General features: G+C 31.8%; 2 protein-coding genes across 2 annotated transcripts; one reads left to right on the top strand and one right to left on the bottom strand.

The window, feature by feature from the left end:
- Nucleotides 1-4,418: 4,418 nt before the first annotated feature.
- Nucleotides 4,419-9,291, top strand: LOC111386049. The gene is made up of 3 exons (XM_023010480.1): nucleotides 4,419-4,592; nucleotides 5,429-5,511; nucleotides 9,035-9,291. The coding sequence occupies exons 1-3, from the start codon at nucleotides 4,514-4,516 to the stop codon at nucleotides 9,068-9,070; spliced, it is 198 nt and encodes a 65-aa protein (XP_022866248.1). The 5' UTR covers nucleotides 4,419-4,513; the 3' UTR covers nucleotides 9,071-9,291.
- A 5,532-nt stretch (nucleotides 9,292-14,823) lies between these two features.
- LOC111386039 (auxin response factor 11-like) lies at nucleotides 14,824-19,766 on the bottom strand. Its single transcript, XM_023010472.1, has 15 exons — nucleotides 19,531-19,766; nucleotides 19,120-19,177; nucleotides 18,758-18,873; nucleotides 18,579-18,674; nucleotides 18,394-18,450; nucleotides 18,027-18,179; nucleotides 17,589-17,673; nucleotides 17,311-17,401; nucleotides 17,051-17,215; nucleotides 16,843-16,956; nucleotides 16,680-16,752; nucleotides 16,432-16,579; nucleotides 15,505-16,079; nucleotides 15,246-15,433; nucleotides 14,824-15,157 (listed from the first exon to the last, which is right to left on the bottom strand). Exons 2-15 carry the CDS (start codon nucleotides 19,169-19,171, stop codon nucleotides 15,010-15,012), a joined length of 2,061 nt encoding a protein of 686 aa, XP_022866240.1. The 5' UTR covers nucleotides 19,172-19,177; nucleotides 19,531-19,766; the 3' UTR covers nucleotides 14,824-15,009.
- Nucleotides 19,767-21,414: the final 1,648 nt, after the last annotated feature.

The following is a 21,414-nucleotide window of genomic DNA, read 5'->3' as shown; positions in this document are numbered from 1 at the left end:
TTCCAACGAAAAAATTAATATGATCATGTTCTTTGTATACACATCTGTACAAATATTTTACAACTTTAATAGAATAACATACTTCAACATTGATATGACAGTCAAACTTTACACTTAAATAAGGATTGTATGGTACAACCCATTGATTGTCTGACACAAATATCATTATTACGCCTCCTATACAACGAGTATGAATTATCAACAAATATAGTATTATTACAATAATCTTTAGGATATTTATTTTTACAATCGTTATTTGTCATCATACATACACTTTTAGGATTTAGATTTTCTCAAGAACCATGCAAATTGTGTTTTACAATAATAGAATGAAGATGAGGGTGTAAATTTTTATCAGGAATTTCACAAGAGACTATCCTATCAACTTGTTTAGTGGAAGAAATTTTATGACCACAGTTAAAAATCAGCAATAGATGTACATGAGGGAGACTTTTTTTTTTTTTTTAAATTCAATCATATATATATATGAGCAATAACAAGACCAAAAATATTGTTTTTATATAAATCATTTTTATATTCTTCTAATTTTGCTATAAATACACGTATAATCAGATTTGATTGATTTTGAACCTCATCATTGTGTTTTAATTCTTACTTGATTTCTGGTCAATTTAAATTACATGTTATAGTTAAGAATAAATCTGGTTTTCCATAACGTTAGACTAGAGACATAGCATCTAAGTACCTCATTATCATATCTCTAGGTCCACATGTAAAGGATAGTGGTAAAACAACTTTCTTTCCGATTTTTTACCATCTAGTTTCTCCTTTATATACACTATTTACAATACTTTGATATAGTTTAGCACGAATTTGTTTCTGATTATTACGAAAATAATCTAACATGGATGTCTAAATCTTAACGTACATATCTACAATATATTGTTGGAAAAGTCTGCTAGTATGAAGCTACACAGACTTACCAGAAGGTCTAATATATAACTTGTACGAATAGTAAATGAAGCAAATTGTATATTTACTTCAAATATCACATCTATGGAGATAAAACAGAGACATGATAAAGTATATAAACAAACATTCGACCTCTTTTTCAATAATTTGAACTGCAAAATTTATTATATTAGGATTAGCAACATGGTCGACCAACTGTGCAAGCTGAGAAGATGTGTTTTCGTATCTTTGAATACTTTCATGCCAACCATATTCACCAAACACGAAAAGCAAAGGATATTGCAAATGATTATAACAACCATAATAATAATGAACCATATGCGAGTCACCAGAATGTTCTTATATAGTAATATCACGAACATGAATATTTACGTTTTCATCATCCTCAACCCATTCAGCAACTACTTGAGACGCCGACGAAGTATTAAAGACTCTCTGATCGAGTCCTGGGTGACATCTTATTTGTATTTTATGCTCATAAAAATTGTTTATATTATTTAGAGACCTAAATAATTTACTATATGGATTTACCTTCAAGATTTCAATTAGAATAAGCAAAGTGGATTCTACCAGATTTTTCTGAAGTTTTTATATGATTTTGAAGTCATTATCTATATCATAGAAATATAATTACATATAAGAAGGCGTATTATTATTCGGCATAAGTTGATTTACATAATGATATATTTGTCCCTAAACTCTAAATGTATAAATACATTTGTATGCTTTAAAAAGTTCCTTATCGTACTTTGCACCAAATGAAGTGAAAGCAAAGTGGTTGTTATATTCACGTGCAAATTTTTTAAATTCCATACATGCATGTTCTTTAGACGTAAATAAAGCATACAATTCATCCGGTGAATCAGACATAAAAAGTTTAACTTCTCCATCAGAGGAACAAAAACTCTTGGTTTCTCTATACAATTTGCGTACGCCACAATGCGTACAATAAGTGCATGTCGGTAATACATATGCAGTAGTTGGTATATTAAACAAATTAGAACTTTCATGTAATTCAGAATAAACAACATTAATCATCTTTTCATTCGAAGTAGAAGCCTCAGAATGAGAATGTATTAAATATTCATGCCCATAATCAACGCCAGAACTATTATTTTTAGATAACATTGGATCATTTATCCTCTTACGACGATCAATACTTACAGTTTGAATTCGATACCTCCTATCTGCCTGCCTTCAATTTTGTTGTTGGCAAATGAAAGCATTATATGATTTATTTGTGCTTTGGGATAAAGTTTCAAGATCAAAACAACCAAGCTCGTCCTTTGTCAATTTTTTCAGAGAATCCATCATAACAATGAATTTATCACTAATTTGAATAATACGAAAAATTATTAATTCAGTTAAAAACTAACAAATAATAATAATACTACATTCAACACAATGTAAAATTTACTGAACTCAAATAAAAGAAACAATAATCGAAAAATTTTCAGTGACTCAAGTAAATAAGTGTAAACAAAGAAACGGGCAACTAAGTTTTACACACACAACAAAAAAAGACAGAAAGAAAAACATATATTACATTAAATAAAGGCGAAGAAAATAAGAAACAAATCTACGAGAAAATAAACATCCAACAAAAATATAAATTTCATAGCCATATCCAAAGAAAAAAAAAGAAAACTTCAGTTAGATTTTCACATATATATAGAGATAAGAATATACCTCACATCTAAGTAGAGGAGGATGAGTCAAGCTACATTTTCATCTATACACAAAAATAAAAACTACATACCTTAAATAATCCAAAAAAAAAACCAAAAAACAGAAACACAAACAAAAAAAAAATAAAAAAATTTGCAAGCACATACCCAAAGTTAATCGTCGCAATTTCTTCCCTACGATTAAGATAAGAACTGCAAGACTTTTTTTCCCACAGAAAGAAACAAAAATTTAGAGAGTTTTTTTTTCACAGATGAAAACTGGAATTTTGGAATTGAAGTAGAGAGAATGAGCGACTTCAAAGAGTGATAGATAGTACATTATTTATTTTCTTTATAATATAATATAATATAATAAAAAAATACCAAATCACTTTGACCAAACCCATTTTAAACCAATTGAATGTGAAAACACATGTAACAAAAATGAACAATCTAGCTCTGCACAAAAATAGCACTTCAAGTTACTTTTAAAATTTAAAAAGTAATAATTCTCTTATAATTGTAAAAAGCTACTTTATATAAGTAAAAATAAAAAAGATATTAACTTAATTTTTTTTAAGTATAAATATTTACATATATTTAGTTTTTAAAATTTTAAATATTAATAAAAAGAATACACCATCTAGGATGTAAAAAGTTACTGATAAATAAAAAAATCACTTCAAGTTATTTAAAAATAATAAATAATTATAAAAGGTAATTATAGATAAAAAAATATTAACTTCAACATTTTAAAGTAAATATTTATAAAAAATTAAATATTAATAAAAAATTACATTAAATAATTTTATTTTATTTAAAAAAAAGGCTTTCTGCTGGAGATTGTTTTTTTAATTTTATTCATAATAATTTTTATTAATATTTAAATTTAAAAATATTAAATATATATCTAAATTTACTTAAAAATGTTAAAGTTAGTATTTTTTTATCTATAAGTAGCTTTTACAATTATAGATTTTTTTATTAATTTTAAATAATTCGAAGTGATTTTTTTACTTATAAGTAACTTTTTACATTCTAGATAGTGTAATTTTTTTATTAATATTTAATATAAAAAACTAAATACATCTAAAGGGGAAAAAAATTTTAACCACTCCGTGGAATCACTTTACGCACGGAGTGGTTTCATTCCATGCATATAACACTTCGTGCAAAAGGAGAGTTCTCTCATTTTGATGAAAAGTCGACTTCTTTTACTCTCCTTTTTAAAGAAGAGATTCTCTCCGTCCACGGAGAATTTTTATTTTATTTTATTTTTTATTTTTATGGAGGGATAATTTTATTGGTATATGTTTCAATATAAAATTCTTTTTAATTCTTTTATGGTAAAAAATTTAATTTTTTCAATTTTAACTAATAAAAATAATATATTTAATTTTTGTAACTTTCCTTTATTTTATTTGTTAATAATTATTTATATATTATTTATTTAATTTTTGTAACTTTCCTTTATTTTATTTGTTTCATTGAATTTAATAAAATAATATTTATACATTCTTTAAGATAGAACGACATTCGTTAAATTTGAATTAAATATGTTTAAATCATTTATAATTTAATAACTTTATAATAAATTATTTCTATTTTTGTCTGTAATTTCTTTTATTATATAAAATATATAGTATTGTCTTTAATCAAAGTAGTGTGTAAAAATGAAGAAATCGTTGAAACGACGTGTGAAAATAATGCTATAGTTCAAACCAAGTTCATGTGAAAATTTATGTGATAAAAATGAACAGTAATTTCACATTCTCTGCTCTAAGATAAGGTGGGATAAATGGGGTCAAACTAGGGCTAAACCAAACTTTTTAAGGCCCACGAATAAAAGAAAGACTAAAGCTTGTTCGCTAGAACTCAGGGGAAGAGAAGAGTAGAAGGGGGAATTGGGAAAGATGCCGTTAATGGAGAAGCTGAAAATGTTCGTGGTTCAAGAGCCCATCGTCGCTGCTTCCTGCCTTATCGCTGGCGTGGGTTAGTATTGACTAGTGTAGTCGTGTGTTGTATTTTGATCAAGTAGATATGAAGAATTCATTCCGTTCATTTGATTTCATACGATTTTCTGTCTTATATGGCCTACGTTTGTTGGATTGATTCAAATGTTAAATGTTTACGCCTATGATTGTGATTTTTTTAATTTGTTAATGCTTCTCATATTAGATTTCGGCGAATTGAATTTGGATCGCTGAATCATGAATTACGATGAACTAAGTCAATATTGAATTGAGATTTTTCGATCTTCTGTTCTGTAACCCCACATCTACTTTGTCCGATTTGTTCAGAAAAATCCTACATATGTTGGTTTATTCCGTCATTGCTCCATCTACTGAACACGAAATTTGAATAGATAAACGTGTCCCATCTTTAAAGTCTAAGCTTTGGGACTGCATAGTTCAATGATATAGTAGATGAGACAATGTCCTAGTTTCGAGTATCACTGTCATTACAAAATTTGTGCATCTGTCATGGAGGTCTTCAATGAAAATATGTATTTGGGCTGCACGTGAAAACATTTTAATGACTATTTAAATAAATAAATTTGTCCCCTCTTTAAGTTCTTAAACACTTACCTCTTAATCTTGTAATTTGTATGATTGCTTATTTGTTCTGGTCTTTAATCTTCTAAATGGAAATGCACAATTTAAATACACGGAGAATGTTGTCCTTATATTTGTAGTGTGTAGAGATTTCTTGAGTAGATGATGTCTTGCTCGCTTGTCTGGAAACAGAATGTACTTAATCGTAGGTTTCTATATGTGGAAATTAAAGGTATGTCCCATCTTACTAGATTTGGATTGCAAAAATTTCAGGACTCTTTCTTCCAGCAGTTGTGAGGCCCATGCTAGATTCTTTTGAAACAAGCAAGAAAGTTCCACAGCCTGCTTTGAGTGATGTAAGTGATTTACTGGATTATGAATAATTATGCAAAACCTCTTCTCCATCTCCTTGCTACACCCTGGTTGGATATAATGGTTAATGTTATCTTCCTATTGTAACTTTGCATCTTACATTGCACAGCAATTCATGAGCCGTTTCTTATTTTTTGGAATGATTGTTAGATATTTATACTAGATATATAAAATGTGAAAGAAATAATTAATCTAGATGAAGTGCCAAAGGGGTGGAAAATGTGGCATTTGTGTGGGAGGTCAGGGGTTCGGGTCACTTCCCACGCAATAATTTAAAAGTCTTTGATTGGGACCTTGGACTTCCTTGATTAAAATAATTTTATTTATTTTCGAAATTATTTAATGGGCCAAATTACCCAATATAATATGACATTTTTAACAACCCAATATAAAAACCTCCTAGCCAGAACCCCGAGAGGTAGCTCAGTGGTCAGGTCTTGGATTTGCTCCCCAATAGTCACTAGTTCGAGTCTTCTCAGAGTCATTGAGGTGAGTACCTGACTGTAAATTTCAGAGCTCCGTGGGATTAGTCGAGGTGCCGTAAGCTGGTCCGGACATCCATGATCACCAAAAAAAAAAAAAAAAAACCACTAGCCACAAAGTCATTAAAATTTTGCATATTTTTCTAGATCATAGAGGAGGCAGTTACATCCAATTTGTCTATATAAATTCACATCTCGTTTTGCAGAAAACACATATCAAAAAACAAAATCATCAGAAACGAAATTATAATTTCCCATATTCTAAAATTTTTATACTTGGGTTTTTACATATATTCTGGAGTATACTTGAGAGTTCTAAAAAATCATTCATGATTGTTGCACAAATGGTTTATGATCATTATATCCTGAGAGTGATTGTCCTCGGAGGTCGCAGCAATTATCAAACGGCAATTTCACTTTAGGACATCGTGCTGTCATAAGGTCCAATCAGTCAATAAATTTTATTTTTGCATTTTACTATTCTACGCATAACTGCAATTAATTATTTTTCCTACAATGATTACAGTCATCAACAGTGCACGTTAATATTTTCCCCTTCTAAATGGTACACCGTCCTACAGAGTAGAATAAGGTTTATGTAGCATCGCTTCTTATGCTTGTCTGGACCTCAGTTTGAAATGAATAGCTCCATTTCGACTATAAGTGCAGGGTTATGTTTTTGCTGAAAAAATTGGTGATTATGCATTTTACATGGCAGAAAGTTTTTCAATGTCACCTAGTTTAAATGGGTTACTATACTGACATATATAGAAGTTTTTAATATTCATCTTGGAGTTCAATAACAAATGAGATAAATTTACCCCTAACCATTTTATTTATTTATTATTATTATTATTTTTTTTGGGTTGTCGTGGTTTTTCTTGTACCACTGGACAAGCCTTTATTGGTTTGTTAGAAACTATCTACTCTCTTTTATGAGAAACAGGGTGAATGATATCTCACCAGACTATCATGAGATCTCCTTTTGTTTAGAATCCACTCTCTGTTTCCTTGCATATCCTTATTTTGGCCCTCCAATGTCAATGCATTCCATATAAATATAGACCCATCACTTCCACTGCTAGTCCGCCTCTCACACCATCTCTATGCATCTCATATAGGAAGCGTATGACCATAACTACAGACCCATGATTGCCACCAATAGTCCGTTTTGCTCACCACCTCTATGTATCTCATATACAAAGGGCATATTTATGCCAAATAAATAAACCACTGATACCAGTGGATATAGCAGAATATGCACAGTAGGAACATATACCGCCATCTCTACTATTTAGCACTTTCTATTTGTGTATTATCATCCTCTCCACTCCTGCTCTCACACCTCAGTGTTTTTTTCCTCTTAATCTCACAGTTTACATAAAGAATGCGGGCTGCGGTCTCAATTTGTCTGACCCCCTCTAGAAAAAATTAGATTTATTAAAGAAACTAAGGTGTTGATGTGAGCAATGGACTTGATTGTCTTGAAATGATCTGCTTGAAAAGTAGTAAGGTTGAAGTTCCTCCTTAATAGTGTCAGATCACAAGAAATAGAAGTAATTATATTTAGAAGTAGCCTATTTATAAAGGTTAAAAGAAAAATCCGTTGGTATTATCTCACATTTCAATCAAGTAGGGTATTTGAGTTTATAGAAGCTCCATTTATTCGATCACTGTCATCATATCTATAGCACGGACATTTCAAATAGGGTAGTGTGTCCTTGTTTTACACGTGTCGATTCCAACACTCCTCGGGTACTCTACCATAAATATTTTTCTTTTTTTATTAAAAATATTATATATTTTAACTCAAAATTATTAGTAAATAATAAATAAGTACTATATTTAAAAGATTTCAACAAGAAAAATTAATAAGTAGACACACGTGTTCGTGTCGGTGCATCATAGGTCATCTTCATTGACTGCAATTTGAATTTTCCAACTTGTCTTCCGCTCCTAGGTCCTACTTTTATTTCTAGACTTCCATTGTGATCTTTAAAGAAAGATCTTGGGCCTGCTTTTTTGGGCCTCTAGTGAGTACTTCGGTAGCTTTAAGACTCAAATTTTTAAGCTCATAACCTGCGAAAACTGATATTATGAATTCTACCCTGTTTGGTGGGGGGACTAAAATTAGATTTTTAATAGATATTGATAGAAGTTAATGAAACGTGTGATTGAACAATTGTGGGATACAAAAAATATGTGATTAAAATTAATTGTTGATTTGATTTATATTAAAATCTAGATTTTAATTCCTATCAAAGAGGAGCTAAATCCTGATCTCACAAATTCTTTTGTATCGTAAATCTAGGGGTAATTTGCTCTGTTCTCTTCTGTTGCAAGTTAGTGAAAAGTTCAAGGGGCACTTGGGGCAAACAATGGATCTTATATTGACAATATAATGGATAGCTTGGTTGACATTTGGTATATGATCATTGAATTAGACTGTTACTCAAAGGAATTTGTTAATAAAGTATGCTTAAAGAGCCCAATATGACTAGGTAGCTAAAGGGGTTACATTGACCCTTTACCCCATTTTCGCGTACTCTACATTTCTACATTTCACATTGAAATAGGTGTTGTAAGCATTGCTCGGAAATTGAGACTAATATCTAATAGTAGCTCTAGCAATTCAAATGACAGGAAAATTCTCCTGTTAATAGTTAGTATTTGAATGAGAATTTTGTTAGTTCCCTGCAGTTTAAATTATGAATTACACTAGTACTTTCTCCAATTTGTCATGATATTCTTGTGGCAAGAATTTATTAGAAGAATAATGCTACTGGTATATAATGGCGTTGCATAATAGTTTACATATAGATGAGGTGTCCAAGACAGAGAGGAGCTCTTTTTTTTTTTCTTTTTTTTCTTTAGGGGGGGTTTTTTTTTTTTTTTTTTTTTTTTTTTTTTTTTTTTTTTTTTTTTTTGTATACAATAGAATGCCTAAACTTTCTTCCTCTCCTCGGTGCCATGAGAAAAAGGCCTTACCTTCTACGGTCGTTTAAGGTATCTTCTTCCCTTGCAGGTGGTTGCTGGTATGACTGGTAAGAAACAGGACTGATCTGGTCTTAAGAGATAATTCCAGAGGTCTTTCTACAACTCCTTTGTAATTCCATGGTAGTCGGAGACTGAGAATAAATTTACGAATTTTCATTTAATGTTTTATTGGGTACACGTAGGTAGCAAATTGAGCAGGTAAAGACAGATTTGTTTTTTGATACTCTTTGTCCTAAATATTACTCCTGTTTCAATCTATTTCCACATTGTCATAGCTTCTTTTAATGGCTCTGTTGTCCATTTCTATAAACTCTTACATGGAAAACAGTTACTCAGTGAGACCCAAAATCATACTCCTTCCGTCCCATAGAGATAAGGTTTCTTTCATTTTCGCACATATTAAGAAAATATAATTAATATCGTTGTAAATATAAATTTTACTTACATTTTTTCAAATACACCCTCACATTAAATAATGTTTTAAATAAGAATGGTTCATATTTGTTGATAACAAGACGCATTAAATAGAGACATTAAAAAATTAAGAAATCGACTATACTCTCAACTAGGAAAGTTCCTATAATTTGGAACAAACATAAAAGGGGAGCAAGTCTATATTTAGGGGACGGAGGGTTTAAAAAGCATGTACAAAAAGCATGTACAGAAGTGGATAATATGATTATTCATTGCTGAAATTGAAGCACAATATGGCTTTAAGAATCCAAAGAAAAAGAATAGCAAGCAACTAATGAACTCTACTAAGTTGCAGTTTTACTGGTAAATGCAAGTTGTGAGTCGAAGAATGTTGGGTCAAAATTTGCAAGATAGCCATTATAACTAAGCCCCTGTTTAATCCCCATTAAATTAAATTACATTACATTACATTTTTTTCTCCTATTTTCAATCACACAATTTTCCATAAAATAATATTACACGTAAATCGAATACCTTTCCTTCTTTTTCAACCACTCATTTTTCTACAAAATACTATTCCTTCCATTTTCATTTTCAGGTAACGAGAATCAAACAAGGGCTAAATATTTGTGTACATTTTCCAACTTTCTTTGACTAATCTTTATCAAATATCAATCTTGGGACTGCACCAATCTGTTCGATTGGAAGAATAGGAACCAGGCCGAATTTTAAAACATTGCCAAATGTTTTAGTTGAATTGAGAAGTATAAAATTCTAAAGGCATGTTTTAGTAGCACTCGATTTAACTTATAAAGCATGCAATAAAAAGATGGGAGAACGCTAGTGACACCCGTAACCGAATGAAATTTTACATAGTATTGGACTATATAATAAATCAAATTTTAACTTATTTTTCTCCATTAACATTATGTTTTTGAAATCTTCAATCATTCCACCAGATAATTATGTGATTATAGTTTACTACTTGTGGAAATTGGTGCATGAAAATGTATCGATCACGTTTGTTTACTTTTGAGTATTATAAAAAAGGTAGTGAAATCCGATAGAACTTATTGAATATTTTTACTCCATTGGCGAAAGCCCTTGGCTACTCACTGTACCCCCTCTTTGAAAGTGTCAAATCGTGGGAAAAATTTTCAGTGGATGGTTCGCCCGCCCAACGTCAAGGCGCCACCTCGGCAATGGCCCACACACCTTGGAGGTGTGTGTGTGGGCCATCAGCCGAGGTGGCACTCCTTGATGGCGGTGCGACCACCCTAGCACTGCCTACGGAAGATTCTCTGCAAATCGGGGTGTGATTATTGAATATAATTAGTCTTATATAAATTAAGGTTTTAAATCCATGCAAACAGGAAGAAATAGAATTTGGAAATACTTTTGAAGAGAAAATCTCAAAGTAATGGACTTAATTCATTTTCTCGCTCTAAAAATATTAGAGGGAACTACGCTTTCTATTCTAAAAAGAGAACAAATTAGATTATTACACTTAAATAAATTAAAATCTCTAACGACCGTAATAATTACGCCCTAAAATTTCCCAAAACCCCTAAAACCACCCACCAATTATAGAGAGAAATTCTAAACCTCGCTGTGTACAAAATCACTTTTGAAATAATTTTTTTCCATTCATTTTCTCATTTTTGAGAATTAATGTGCTTAGTCATATTATTACACAATTCTCTCTCTCTCTCTCTCTCTCTCTCTCTTTTTGGTGTTTTTACTGTCTCTATGTGGTGCGACCGCCCTACCTAAGTTTTTTCCCTACGTGGGACAATCTTGTGCATTGAGGTTGACTAGTGGCTCGAAAGAGTAAATTTGTGAGCTCAAATTCTCAGATTCTTAGGTATTCCCGATTGTTATACTGGGATTGATTTATTGATTAATTCGATTTTCGAGTAGCTTAAATTATCAACTTGTGCAATTTTCTCTGGTCTGCTAGCTTTGTTTCTCTTTCTCATGTTGTTTATTCAATTCTACTTGAGCATGATCTCCTGGCAGAGAAATCGATTAATCAATTCAGATGTAATTCATTTTTTCGTAGTTGACGAATTGAGGATGAAATCATATCACTTGAAGTTGCGTTTTGCTACTTTTTTTTTAGCCTTTGTCACTTTTTTTTTTAATCATCATTTTTGAGTGTTATTCACTTCTTTTTAAATTGTCTATCACTTTTTTGAGTGACAAACTTAGGTTTTGATTGTTGTTTTATCACTTTTTGAGTGCGTTACTTTTTTTATTTTTTGTCATTTTTTTTGGGTTTGTCACATTTTTCATCACTTTTTTTAGCGTTTGTCGCTGTTCTTTTTTCTTTTTAATTTTTATCACTTTTTTGAATGACAAACATCATTTTTTTTAATAAAAGTGATACTGTATGTTGTTTTTAAAATAAAAAAAAAAGTGGAAAGTGTCACTTTCGTCACTTTTCGAGTGTTCGTCACATTTTTTTTTTACTTTGTCACTTTTTAAGTGATTGTCATTTTTTTGTGACTTTTTTGAATCTATGTAACATTTTTTAATTTATGTCACTTTTTTAAATTTCTGTCACTTTTTTTAGCAATTGTCATTTTTTTTTTCACCTTTTTTTTTTCAATAGTCGTTTTGAAATTTCTGTCACCTTTTTTAGTGACAAACATCACTTTTTAATACAAGTGACATTGTATGTAATTTTTTTTAATAGAAAAGTGACACTAAACTTTTAAAAGTGACATTGTCTTTCTTTTTTCTTTTTTTTTTAAAGTGACAATTTTAATAAAAAAGTGACAACTTTTTAATTTTACACAGTATTTTTTACTTTCAAAAAAATTTTAATATGATTCTTCAAAAGATACCTAATTTTAAGGGTATTTTTGTAAGTAACAAAAAATACATAGGTTCAATTTAGACGAAAGTTTTACCCAAACCTAACCATTACCACCTTAAAACAAGATCCTAGTAAAATATAAGATGAAAAAAATATCGAATTGTAGTAAGAATCACATTTTTTAAATATTTAATTAAACAATAGAAATGAGTTTAATTTTTTAAAAAATGGAAATTTATTAATCCATTGTCAATTATTTTTAATAGAAAATAACAGAAGAGTCACCTCAGCTGACTCATGATAAGCAGTGCTTCTGCTTTACACCAATGCAAGTTTAAGAAGCAAATCCAACTTTATTTGAAGTTTTTGTCTTCTTACCAAAAGGCTTTTCCAATTAATGAACAATCATAATTAATTTTTATTTTAAAAATATTATGAATTTATCTCAAAGACGTGTCCTAATGTTTATTTTATTACCGTAACAATCAATGTAGATCGTCTAAAACTGACCGAATGTTAGAAAGTGAAGAAGATTGTGAGGAATTAAACTTGATAATCTTACATCTGATCCAATGCATCACCATATTCACTTTCGACATCTACATTAAATGTATAATGGAGATCCTAATATTTATGAATACATATTGAACATGAATTATTCACTATTACGATTTAAAACAAGTGAATTACACATACCCCTACATTTTAACTTATCATTAAAAAATAATAAAAAAATAAAAAAATCAAATTTTAACTATAACCTTTTAAAAGTTAGGTATACCCTCTCCACCCCCACCTACCCCCACTCCTTAACTCTAATTCATGTTCTATCAAAACAAAAGGTCACAAAATTTCTCAACTTCTTCATCCTCCCATCGCTTTTGGGTTACTACCATCGCTCATCACTTCTTCGGTCATCAACATCAGTTATCGTTGTTGCTGTGGTTTTGGAGTTTTGCACACTGCACGTAGTAATGATCATTTTAGGGTTTTGGGATGGTTTCTTCCACCTTCGATCTGATCCAATCTACTTAGCAGGGTGGTTTTTGTTGGTGGTTTGTAAATGTTGTTGGTGGTGAGGGGTACGACGATGGTGGTGAGGTGATGCAACATTCAATTGGTGTCGATGGGGGGTGGGGTGGAGTGAAAAGTATTTGTGACCAATTATTTGGGTGATTGTAATCAATAAAATAATTAATTTGTAATTAATAAATAATATGTAACCGATAAAATAGAGAATTGTCACCAATAAATAACTTATGACCTAAAAAATGCATGATTGTGACTAAATTTATGATCATGATTCATAATTTGTCTTTGTAATTTTGACCATATGTGATTTGTGACTGTAACTATAGTTGTGTATTATTACAATCTTGACATGTTATGGTGATCACATTTGATTTTAAATTTTTTTCATATGTTTTTGTATTTTGAAATGTATATTTAGCCTTTGTTTGTGCATATTTTTCCATTAAAATACATTCTTCAACAGTGATTTGACACAATTTCAACCACACATTCTTTAATAAGATAATATTATACGCAAATCAAAAAAAATTTCTTATTTTTTAACCACACATTTTCTATCAATATACTATTCAAAAATTCATTTTCTCCTCTAAAGTGAGGCAACAAGGGCTTAAACTTTGTAATCATGTATTCTTCCCTTATTGAAAACAATCTTACCTGTCAACCATGGATTGTACTCGGTTGGTAGTGTTACTTTGAGGCCCAAATTCAAACCGCTCACTTTAACACTGTCCAAGCTCGGCCCATTATCATAATTCATCTAACCAACTTAGGGCTTCTACCAAATCCCAAATCCATTATGGGTTGAATGGACAGGTTGTGGATCACATCCTCTTATGAGCCAAAAATTGCACTAAAGGGAGGAAAAAAATTCTTTTCAGCACTCTATTACAATGGAGAGAGGACATTTCATAGCCTCTTCTTTTTTTTTTTTCCTTTTTTTTTTTAAATGTTCGCAATGTTCCGTCTATACGCTAATCCTTATAAATCAAGGTCAAACTCTTAATTTGATTTCAGCCTATAAATTAGTTGATTCACACTAATATTATCGATTTTTTTCTCTCACAGGCGAAAATTCAGAAAAATACAATTTCAAGAATCCTTTGCCGATTGAGAAATGAGGCTAGGACCTGGCTCACCACAAGTCTGAGGGTATGTTTAGTATGCAACCTTGAACAAGATTGGACTGACTGAAGAACAAATTTTTTTTACTTTTAATCTTTCTTAATTCTCGTAGATTATACGTTACAGGAAAAAATTAAAAAATAAAATAAAAAAATAGAAGCGTCTTTATATAAATAAGTACAACAGCCAGATAAGATATATTGCAGATGGACCATTCTTGAAGTACATATAATCTCGAGGTGGCGCCTCTCCATTGGAGGAGGCGCCGGGCCCACAGACGCCCCCTCCAATAAGGGGGCGCCACCTCGACATTATGGACACCATTATGGTGTCCATTATGTACACTTAGAATATTCCATTGCAGATTCCCTTATAGACAAATATAAATATAAACAGGAGACATTTCATAAAAGTACAAACATTAGTTTGCCATCATAAGAAAAGCATGTCTACATTTTTTACAGACTCAAAAGTTGTCAATCAAACGAAAACCTGATATTACAAAACCAAAGTATTTAGTACTAACAGACCTTAAAATGTGGCCTTCATAAGGTTCACTTCATTAGCTTTTGCTACCTATTTAGGAAGGCTCCTAAATGACACAACAATTTCTATGCCTCATATTTTGGCTCTGAATCTAAACTTGCTATAGTGCCTTCACCTTCTATAGACGAAGATGGAAATTCGCATTTCGGATTTATTTTCTTCACTTCCTCGCTCGAATAGATGCAAATCTTCTTGACCATCTTACAAAATTCGCTGCAGAACAACCAAAAATAAAAGAGTAAGTGACAAAATTATCTAATAAAACTAAACCGTTGAAAATCAAGAGTTTCAAGCTACACACGGCCATGGATCATCGCCTACAAGCATCATGTCCCCCTCATTATCGGTGTAAACTACTTCCCATTTGTTTCGAGGACCAAGTTCTCCCTTAATCTCAAACATATTCTCCAGCTCGTTAACAAGGCCATCGTAACCCATCAATGCAGTCAAGTCAACAGCACGTCCAACAGCAATCCCTTGCATTTGCACCTAAAACGAAACAGATGGATTTCTAAGTCCTAAATGACAATTTTGAAATTCATATAATAAGGTGAACTCACCTTAATACGGGTTCTTGAAGATGAAGCAAAACTTTGCTTGCTTGGTGTATCCTTCCATATTCCCTCCACTAGAACACATTGTTTTTCTTTAAATGTTTTCAAGTGGTCGGGATTTTTCATCCAATCGGCTTCTGATCTGTTACTTGGAGCCTGGACATCGATGTTTGGACAGGGCAATACCTTCTCCGCTGGAGGTATATTATATGAATTGTTCCTTAAATCAACACCAAATAACCGGCAGACCGAAGAATTCTCCAACTTTTTACTGCTTTCAACTTGTTCAAGGAAATCACTCCCCCTTGACGAGACAGGAGACTTATAATCGAAAAGAACAGTTCGGACTGCCACATTTTTATTGACATCTATGGATTCTTGGAAATGGTTTAGAGAATCATTCAAAAGCGAAGTCGGTGGCTGCATTCCACCAGCGTGGGATCTAGAACTACAAAAGCCGCTGTTGTTCGGAGTGCTGCTATTCAGATTTTTCTCCTTCGAAAACTGGAAAGCTTGGTTTTCATTGGCTTGGACTTCAATTGTATTTCCAAAGTGGCTCAATTCAACAGACGTAGTTGATCCTGCATGTAAGAGAAGAAAGCAACAGAAGTGATTGTAGTTTCTATATTACAATTGCCACCAGATGTTTGTCAGAATTTGTAAAGCTTAATTATAGTCTTAATTATTATGGAGGTATATTGAGCATTCATATTTTTTTATTAAGTTACCTTTGTTTCACTAGTAGATGTAGCTCTCTAACTAAGGGGTGACTACAATAAAACTGTGTTTCTGTGTGTGTTTCTATTTTTCGTTTTGTTCTCTATTGCTTTTGGGATTGGGATAGGGATTAGGGCTTAATCCTTAACAGAGTCATCACTCAAATCATCATTGTTGGTTCACTTAAAAGATGTAAAGGCAGTAATCTAAATATACCAGTATGTGGTAGATCAAGAGGACGAAGTCTTTTGATTTTTGTTGCTGGTTGTGCAATGTTTACAGAAGTAGAAGCTACAAAAGGCTCTATCTCCCATGGTGAGACCCTCTCTGGCCACTGCACGGTTGCTGGTTCATCCCATTGAATCTAAAAGGAGAAATAATTTTGAAAAGAAAAATATTACATTGAGAGGATAAGCAAGAACATATCAATGTATGAGATAAAACTTAAAAAGACAGTTTTTAACCTTCAATGAGCGCCATTCAGAGTCTGTCCACTGAGGTGAAATATCTCCAACACCAACAATAGTGCCTGTGAACCTGGAAAGGTGCACATAAATTGTATCAAGATTGAGATTTTATAAGCTTCAAAGATCAAAAACAGCTAGGAACAGAAAAGAAACGAGGAACCTTCTCTCGTGAGAATCTTCTTCATCACATTTCATCTTGACACGCATGCCCACTGAAAATTTATGACACATGGTCTCTAAATATTTGTTCAACCGAATGATGAATTGGCTCGTCCTGAACACTCATATAGTACAATAAACAAAGCTAGAGTTTAGTACAGCAGAATAGATTGTGTCAAATTTATGAAGAAAGAGAAATGGTGCTACACCTTGGTTTGCAGTAAACCACAAACAGTGTATGTGTCGTAATAGCATGTGAGGCAGTAGCAAGCACTCCGAGATGCATGCTTTGGCTGGAAATGACAGAAGGCGGCATATAGCTCTGTTGCTGAGCAAGACGTCGAACCCCAACACGCAATTCCCCATTTTCATCCCTGCAATACAGCAGTGGTAAATCACATAAATAAGACCACTGTCTATAGATAGTCGAAATAAAAAGCAAACGTCAATCGGCAGAACCGAAAACCACCTCAAGAAAACAAAAGCATCGCCTGCAACTAATCTCTTGGAGGTGACGAACATACTCCATCCAGTTGTGAGTAAGTGTCTCCGAGGTTGACCTGATTGCATGCAATTTTCTATTATATTGTCGAGTTTTATCCAAAACATGCACTTAGTTGTTTTAAATTGATTATCTTTGCAATGGATAAGCTTGGTGGCAAACTCAAGCTTCTATTCTCAACCTAGATAGATAATAAACAGTAAATTCTACAATAATAAGTAGATATAAATATAGTATATTCTTACCTCTAAATATATGTTTAAATCGCCACTCATATCCATGAAGATCTTTAGCAACCAAATCCTGGGTTGGGGTTGTTTGACTCATATCCTTAATGATCACGAGTAGCATCTTATATATCAGAACATTTCAAACGCTTGATAAAATAATCTTTAAATAGTATACAAAAGCATGGACCGGGAAAACGAAGTAGGCATGCAAGAATAGAAGAAACCAAGCAGAAAAATAACCATTTTTCAGATGTTCAATGCATAAACATTCACTTTGAAGCTCACTAATCGCCTATTTCATGGCCTATTTGCCTCAACTGAGGTGAGATGACCTCCATATCTTCTTTCATGGAGTGAATTATGTGGACAACATATTCGATAAATTAAGCAAGCAAACGTTATTATCATATATGTGCTTACAATAACAAATGAGATTGAAAAGTAATTACTTACCAATTGAGGCAGGCATTCTGTGGCATGCTTTCGAAGAACAGAAAAACCTCCATGAGTGCTAGTATCAGAAGCTGTCAAAATCTTACAGAACGAGTGAACTATTGGCCTTGGTGGTTCAGGAAGGCATAGATCGGGACTGGCGGGTTCAGTACGCTACAAGAATGAAAATATAAGATTAACGAATGTTTGTACAATATAATGTTCTTCCCAACATCAAAAAGGACTGAAGAACAAGAATAGCAATAATTGTAAAAATCATTTAATTATAGTTAAATTTGACATTTTATCCACTCAAAAATTAAAACATTCCTCATTCTAAAGAGGACTAATGTAAATAGAAGTGATATTAATGAAATAAACTGCTTACATCTTGTTCGGGATGTAATGTGATCTGCGCATAAACTTCATCCGTATCTCTTTCAGCCTATCAATAGAAATGGAAACAAAAACAATATAACATACAAACTAGAACAATTTTTTTCTCAAGAAAATCAAGGAGAGGAGGAGAATAGATTTTGGAATCAGAAATCAAAAGAAGGAAAAGAAAAATACCAGCAAATGAACATGACAAACGCGACAAAGGATCTTCGAAGGAAGATTGAGCCGGGGGATTTGTTGATTCAACTCCTGGTTAGTAGACGCCTCTAACTGCAAATCGAATAGGCAATGATCAAAATACAAATCAACAAACAGATAGAAGTTCTCTCAGGAGATAGACGAGAACTGCCTACTTGTTCCAAGTGACCCTGTGGAAAGTAATAAACTCTTTCACCAATAGAAGGAACATCCATTAAAGGTCCTGCACATAACTTCCATAGTTCCCTATACAGATCATCGCTTTGTACACCTACGAAACACAAATCAACCAAGGGAACATATAATAGTAATATGAGTCTAAAAGTGCTTATTCTGCCCAGATAAATTAAGGATAAGTACTTAGGTGTGGTACTAATCATACAACCAATTAGTAAAAATCAACAAATTACTAAGAATTTCTATATTTTGCACTCTGATTCCCAAACTTCCAAAACAACCAAAAATCCAGAAAACTAAACTGAAATTCACATACCCACAAAAAAATATGAACACTCACCAGTATCAATATGAGAAGCTCCTCCTGCTGTGACGCCATCAGCATGAGCCATTCAAAGCTGAAGAAGAAAGAAAGAATGACAAAGATGGAAAAAGTTTTGGGGTACTAAATACTTATTATGTTCTGTAATAAAATCCTAGAAACGAATAGAAAAAATGGGGAAATTTTGAAGAAGAAAGAAACGATCCTATCACGCACTTCAAATTACCCCCATTTAACATCATCATCATCAATCAATCAATAATCCAAACAAAACCCACTTAATATTTTTCCTTTTCATGCACAAACTCTCTCTCTCTCTCTCTCTCTCTCTCTGTAACTCTCTCTCTATATTTATGTAGATACATAAATGTGCATGTAACAGCATTCAAGAGTGAAAAAGGATGCCCTATAAGCTGATTTTTCTCTTACTTTTTCAGTTACAAAACCGCCTTTGTTTTTGTTTCTTCAGTAACCAAAACAACCTTTCTATCACCAGTTTTTTTTTTTTTTTTCAAATTCTTCTCTCTTTCAGCGTCCCCGGAATCATATCAAACTTTAACCAAATCCCAAAACCGCTTTCTATTCGTCCTATTCCCTCTCTATACAAGTTATTTTCTCTCTTCGAAGAAATTGAGATTCTGGACTATGATGAATATCATTGGTATAACAAATATAAATACGAGTATTTTCAATGGCTGGTGACTCCACATTTTTTAACAAATAAGACCTGACTATTTTTCACTTTAGTAAGGGAAATTGCAACTGTTGTCCCAAATCTATTCAATTTTTTGAGGGTTTTACCCAAACTTTTGATTTGTAGCAAAGATGATCCAAAACCTTTCAAACTTGTGCGAGTAAAGTATATCTTGACGGTTTATATCCAAAAATCTAGAAGTTGACTAAAAATCAAATGTCTAACCTTTATTTGACCAATTTTAAAGAGACGAAATGATAAATTTATACTTGTCCACACAAAATAATTAAAACAATTAAATAACAAAGAAAAAGAAAATAAATATATAAATAATTCTTCATCTTCTTTCCCATCCTATCCCAACATACCACATCCACAAGTTTACCACGGCCATAGCCACCACCTCTCCAATTCTCCATTGCGGTTTCATAAATCCATATGTGTTTTTCCAATTTACGAAATCCAAAATCTCACTTTTTGAGAAATGGTCCATGCTTGTAGCTGAAATGTTGCACTCCTACAAGCAGTCTTATACTTTAGCTTGCATCAAGATACTTCAATCTTGCAATAGATAAAATTGAACAGCAATTGACTCAAGATTATGCCTCATCAATGAAGCTACCTTCCATCTAGAAATATAAAATTAGTTACAGTGATCTATCATAAGTTCAAAAGGAGAGCATGCATCAAGTTTCATCTTCAATTCAATTAAAAAAATAAAACGGAGATTGAAAAGAAACTTGGACTGAAATGTAAATACCATTAAGTTTTACGGACTGATTGGGACCCAGATTTTACGAAAAGAAATTTGAGGTTTGGAAATCAAAAACATAGAGATGGAATTTGAAAAGATTAATATGAATGAATAGAAATGAAGAAGAAATGGCAATGGAGATTTTATCCTTTTCATATTAATTAAATTAAGTTTAGCTATTTGACATTTGTTCAATAAACTAATTTTTTAGTGAAAACCATCCAAAGGATCTCCTCCGCACAAGTTTGAAAAGTTTGGAATCAACATTGCTACAAATCAAAGGTTCGGTGAAACTTGCAAGATTTGAAAATTTTGGAAGCTTAACTACTGTTATCCCTTTAAATAAAGTCTAAAAAGGTTTATTGATTTAAAAGCACTACTAAATGAGTTTTGCAGTCATTTTATATAATGATTTAACACGTCAATTATAAAAAGAAATTTATTAGTTTATATTTATTTTATATATTTAACAGTAATTGTACATCTTCGGTGCAAAACATCAGATTTATAATAATAATAATAATAATAATAATAATAATAATGCGCTTTAATTGCCAAGTCTTTATACAAAGCAATTTTTTTAACAGATTTTATTTTATAAATTTTTCACATTACATTATATTTAGGCCATATTTGAGCCCCATTAATTTGAAGAAATGCATTATAGAATAATGATTGGTGGATAATGTGTGATTAAAAAATAAGAAATTTTTTTTAATTTACATGTAATATTATTTTAATTAAGAATGTCGTAAAAAATGAGTACTGTAAAAAAAAAAAAAAAAAAAAAAACTATCCTTTTTTCTCTCTCTACTACCTTTTCCTTCTCCGGCCGAGCTACTCCATTCGTGCACCGTAAATGTAA

The sequence above is a fragment of the Olea europaea genome, chromosome 3 (genome assembly GCF_002742605.1).
Source record: "Olea europaea var. sylvestris chromosome 3, O_europaea_v1, whole genome shotgun sequence".
Classification (NCBI taxonomy): domain Eukaryota; kingdom Viridiplantae; phylum Streptophyta; class Magnoliopsida; order Lamiales; family Oleaceae; genus Olea; species Olea europaea.
Note: the sequence above shows the minus strand (reverse complement) of the source record. Positions and strands in the feature narration are given on the sequence as shown.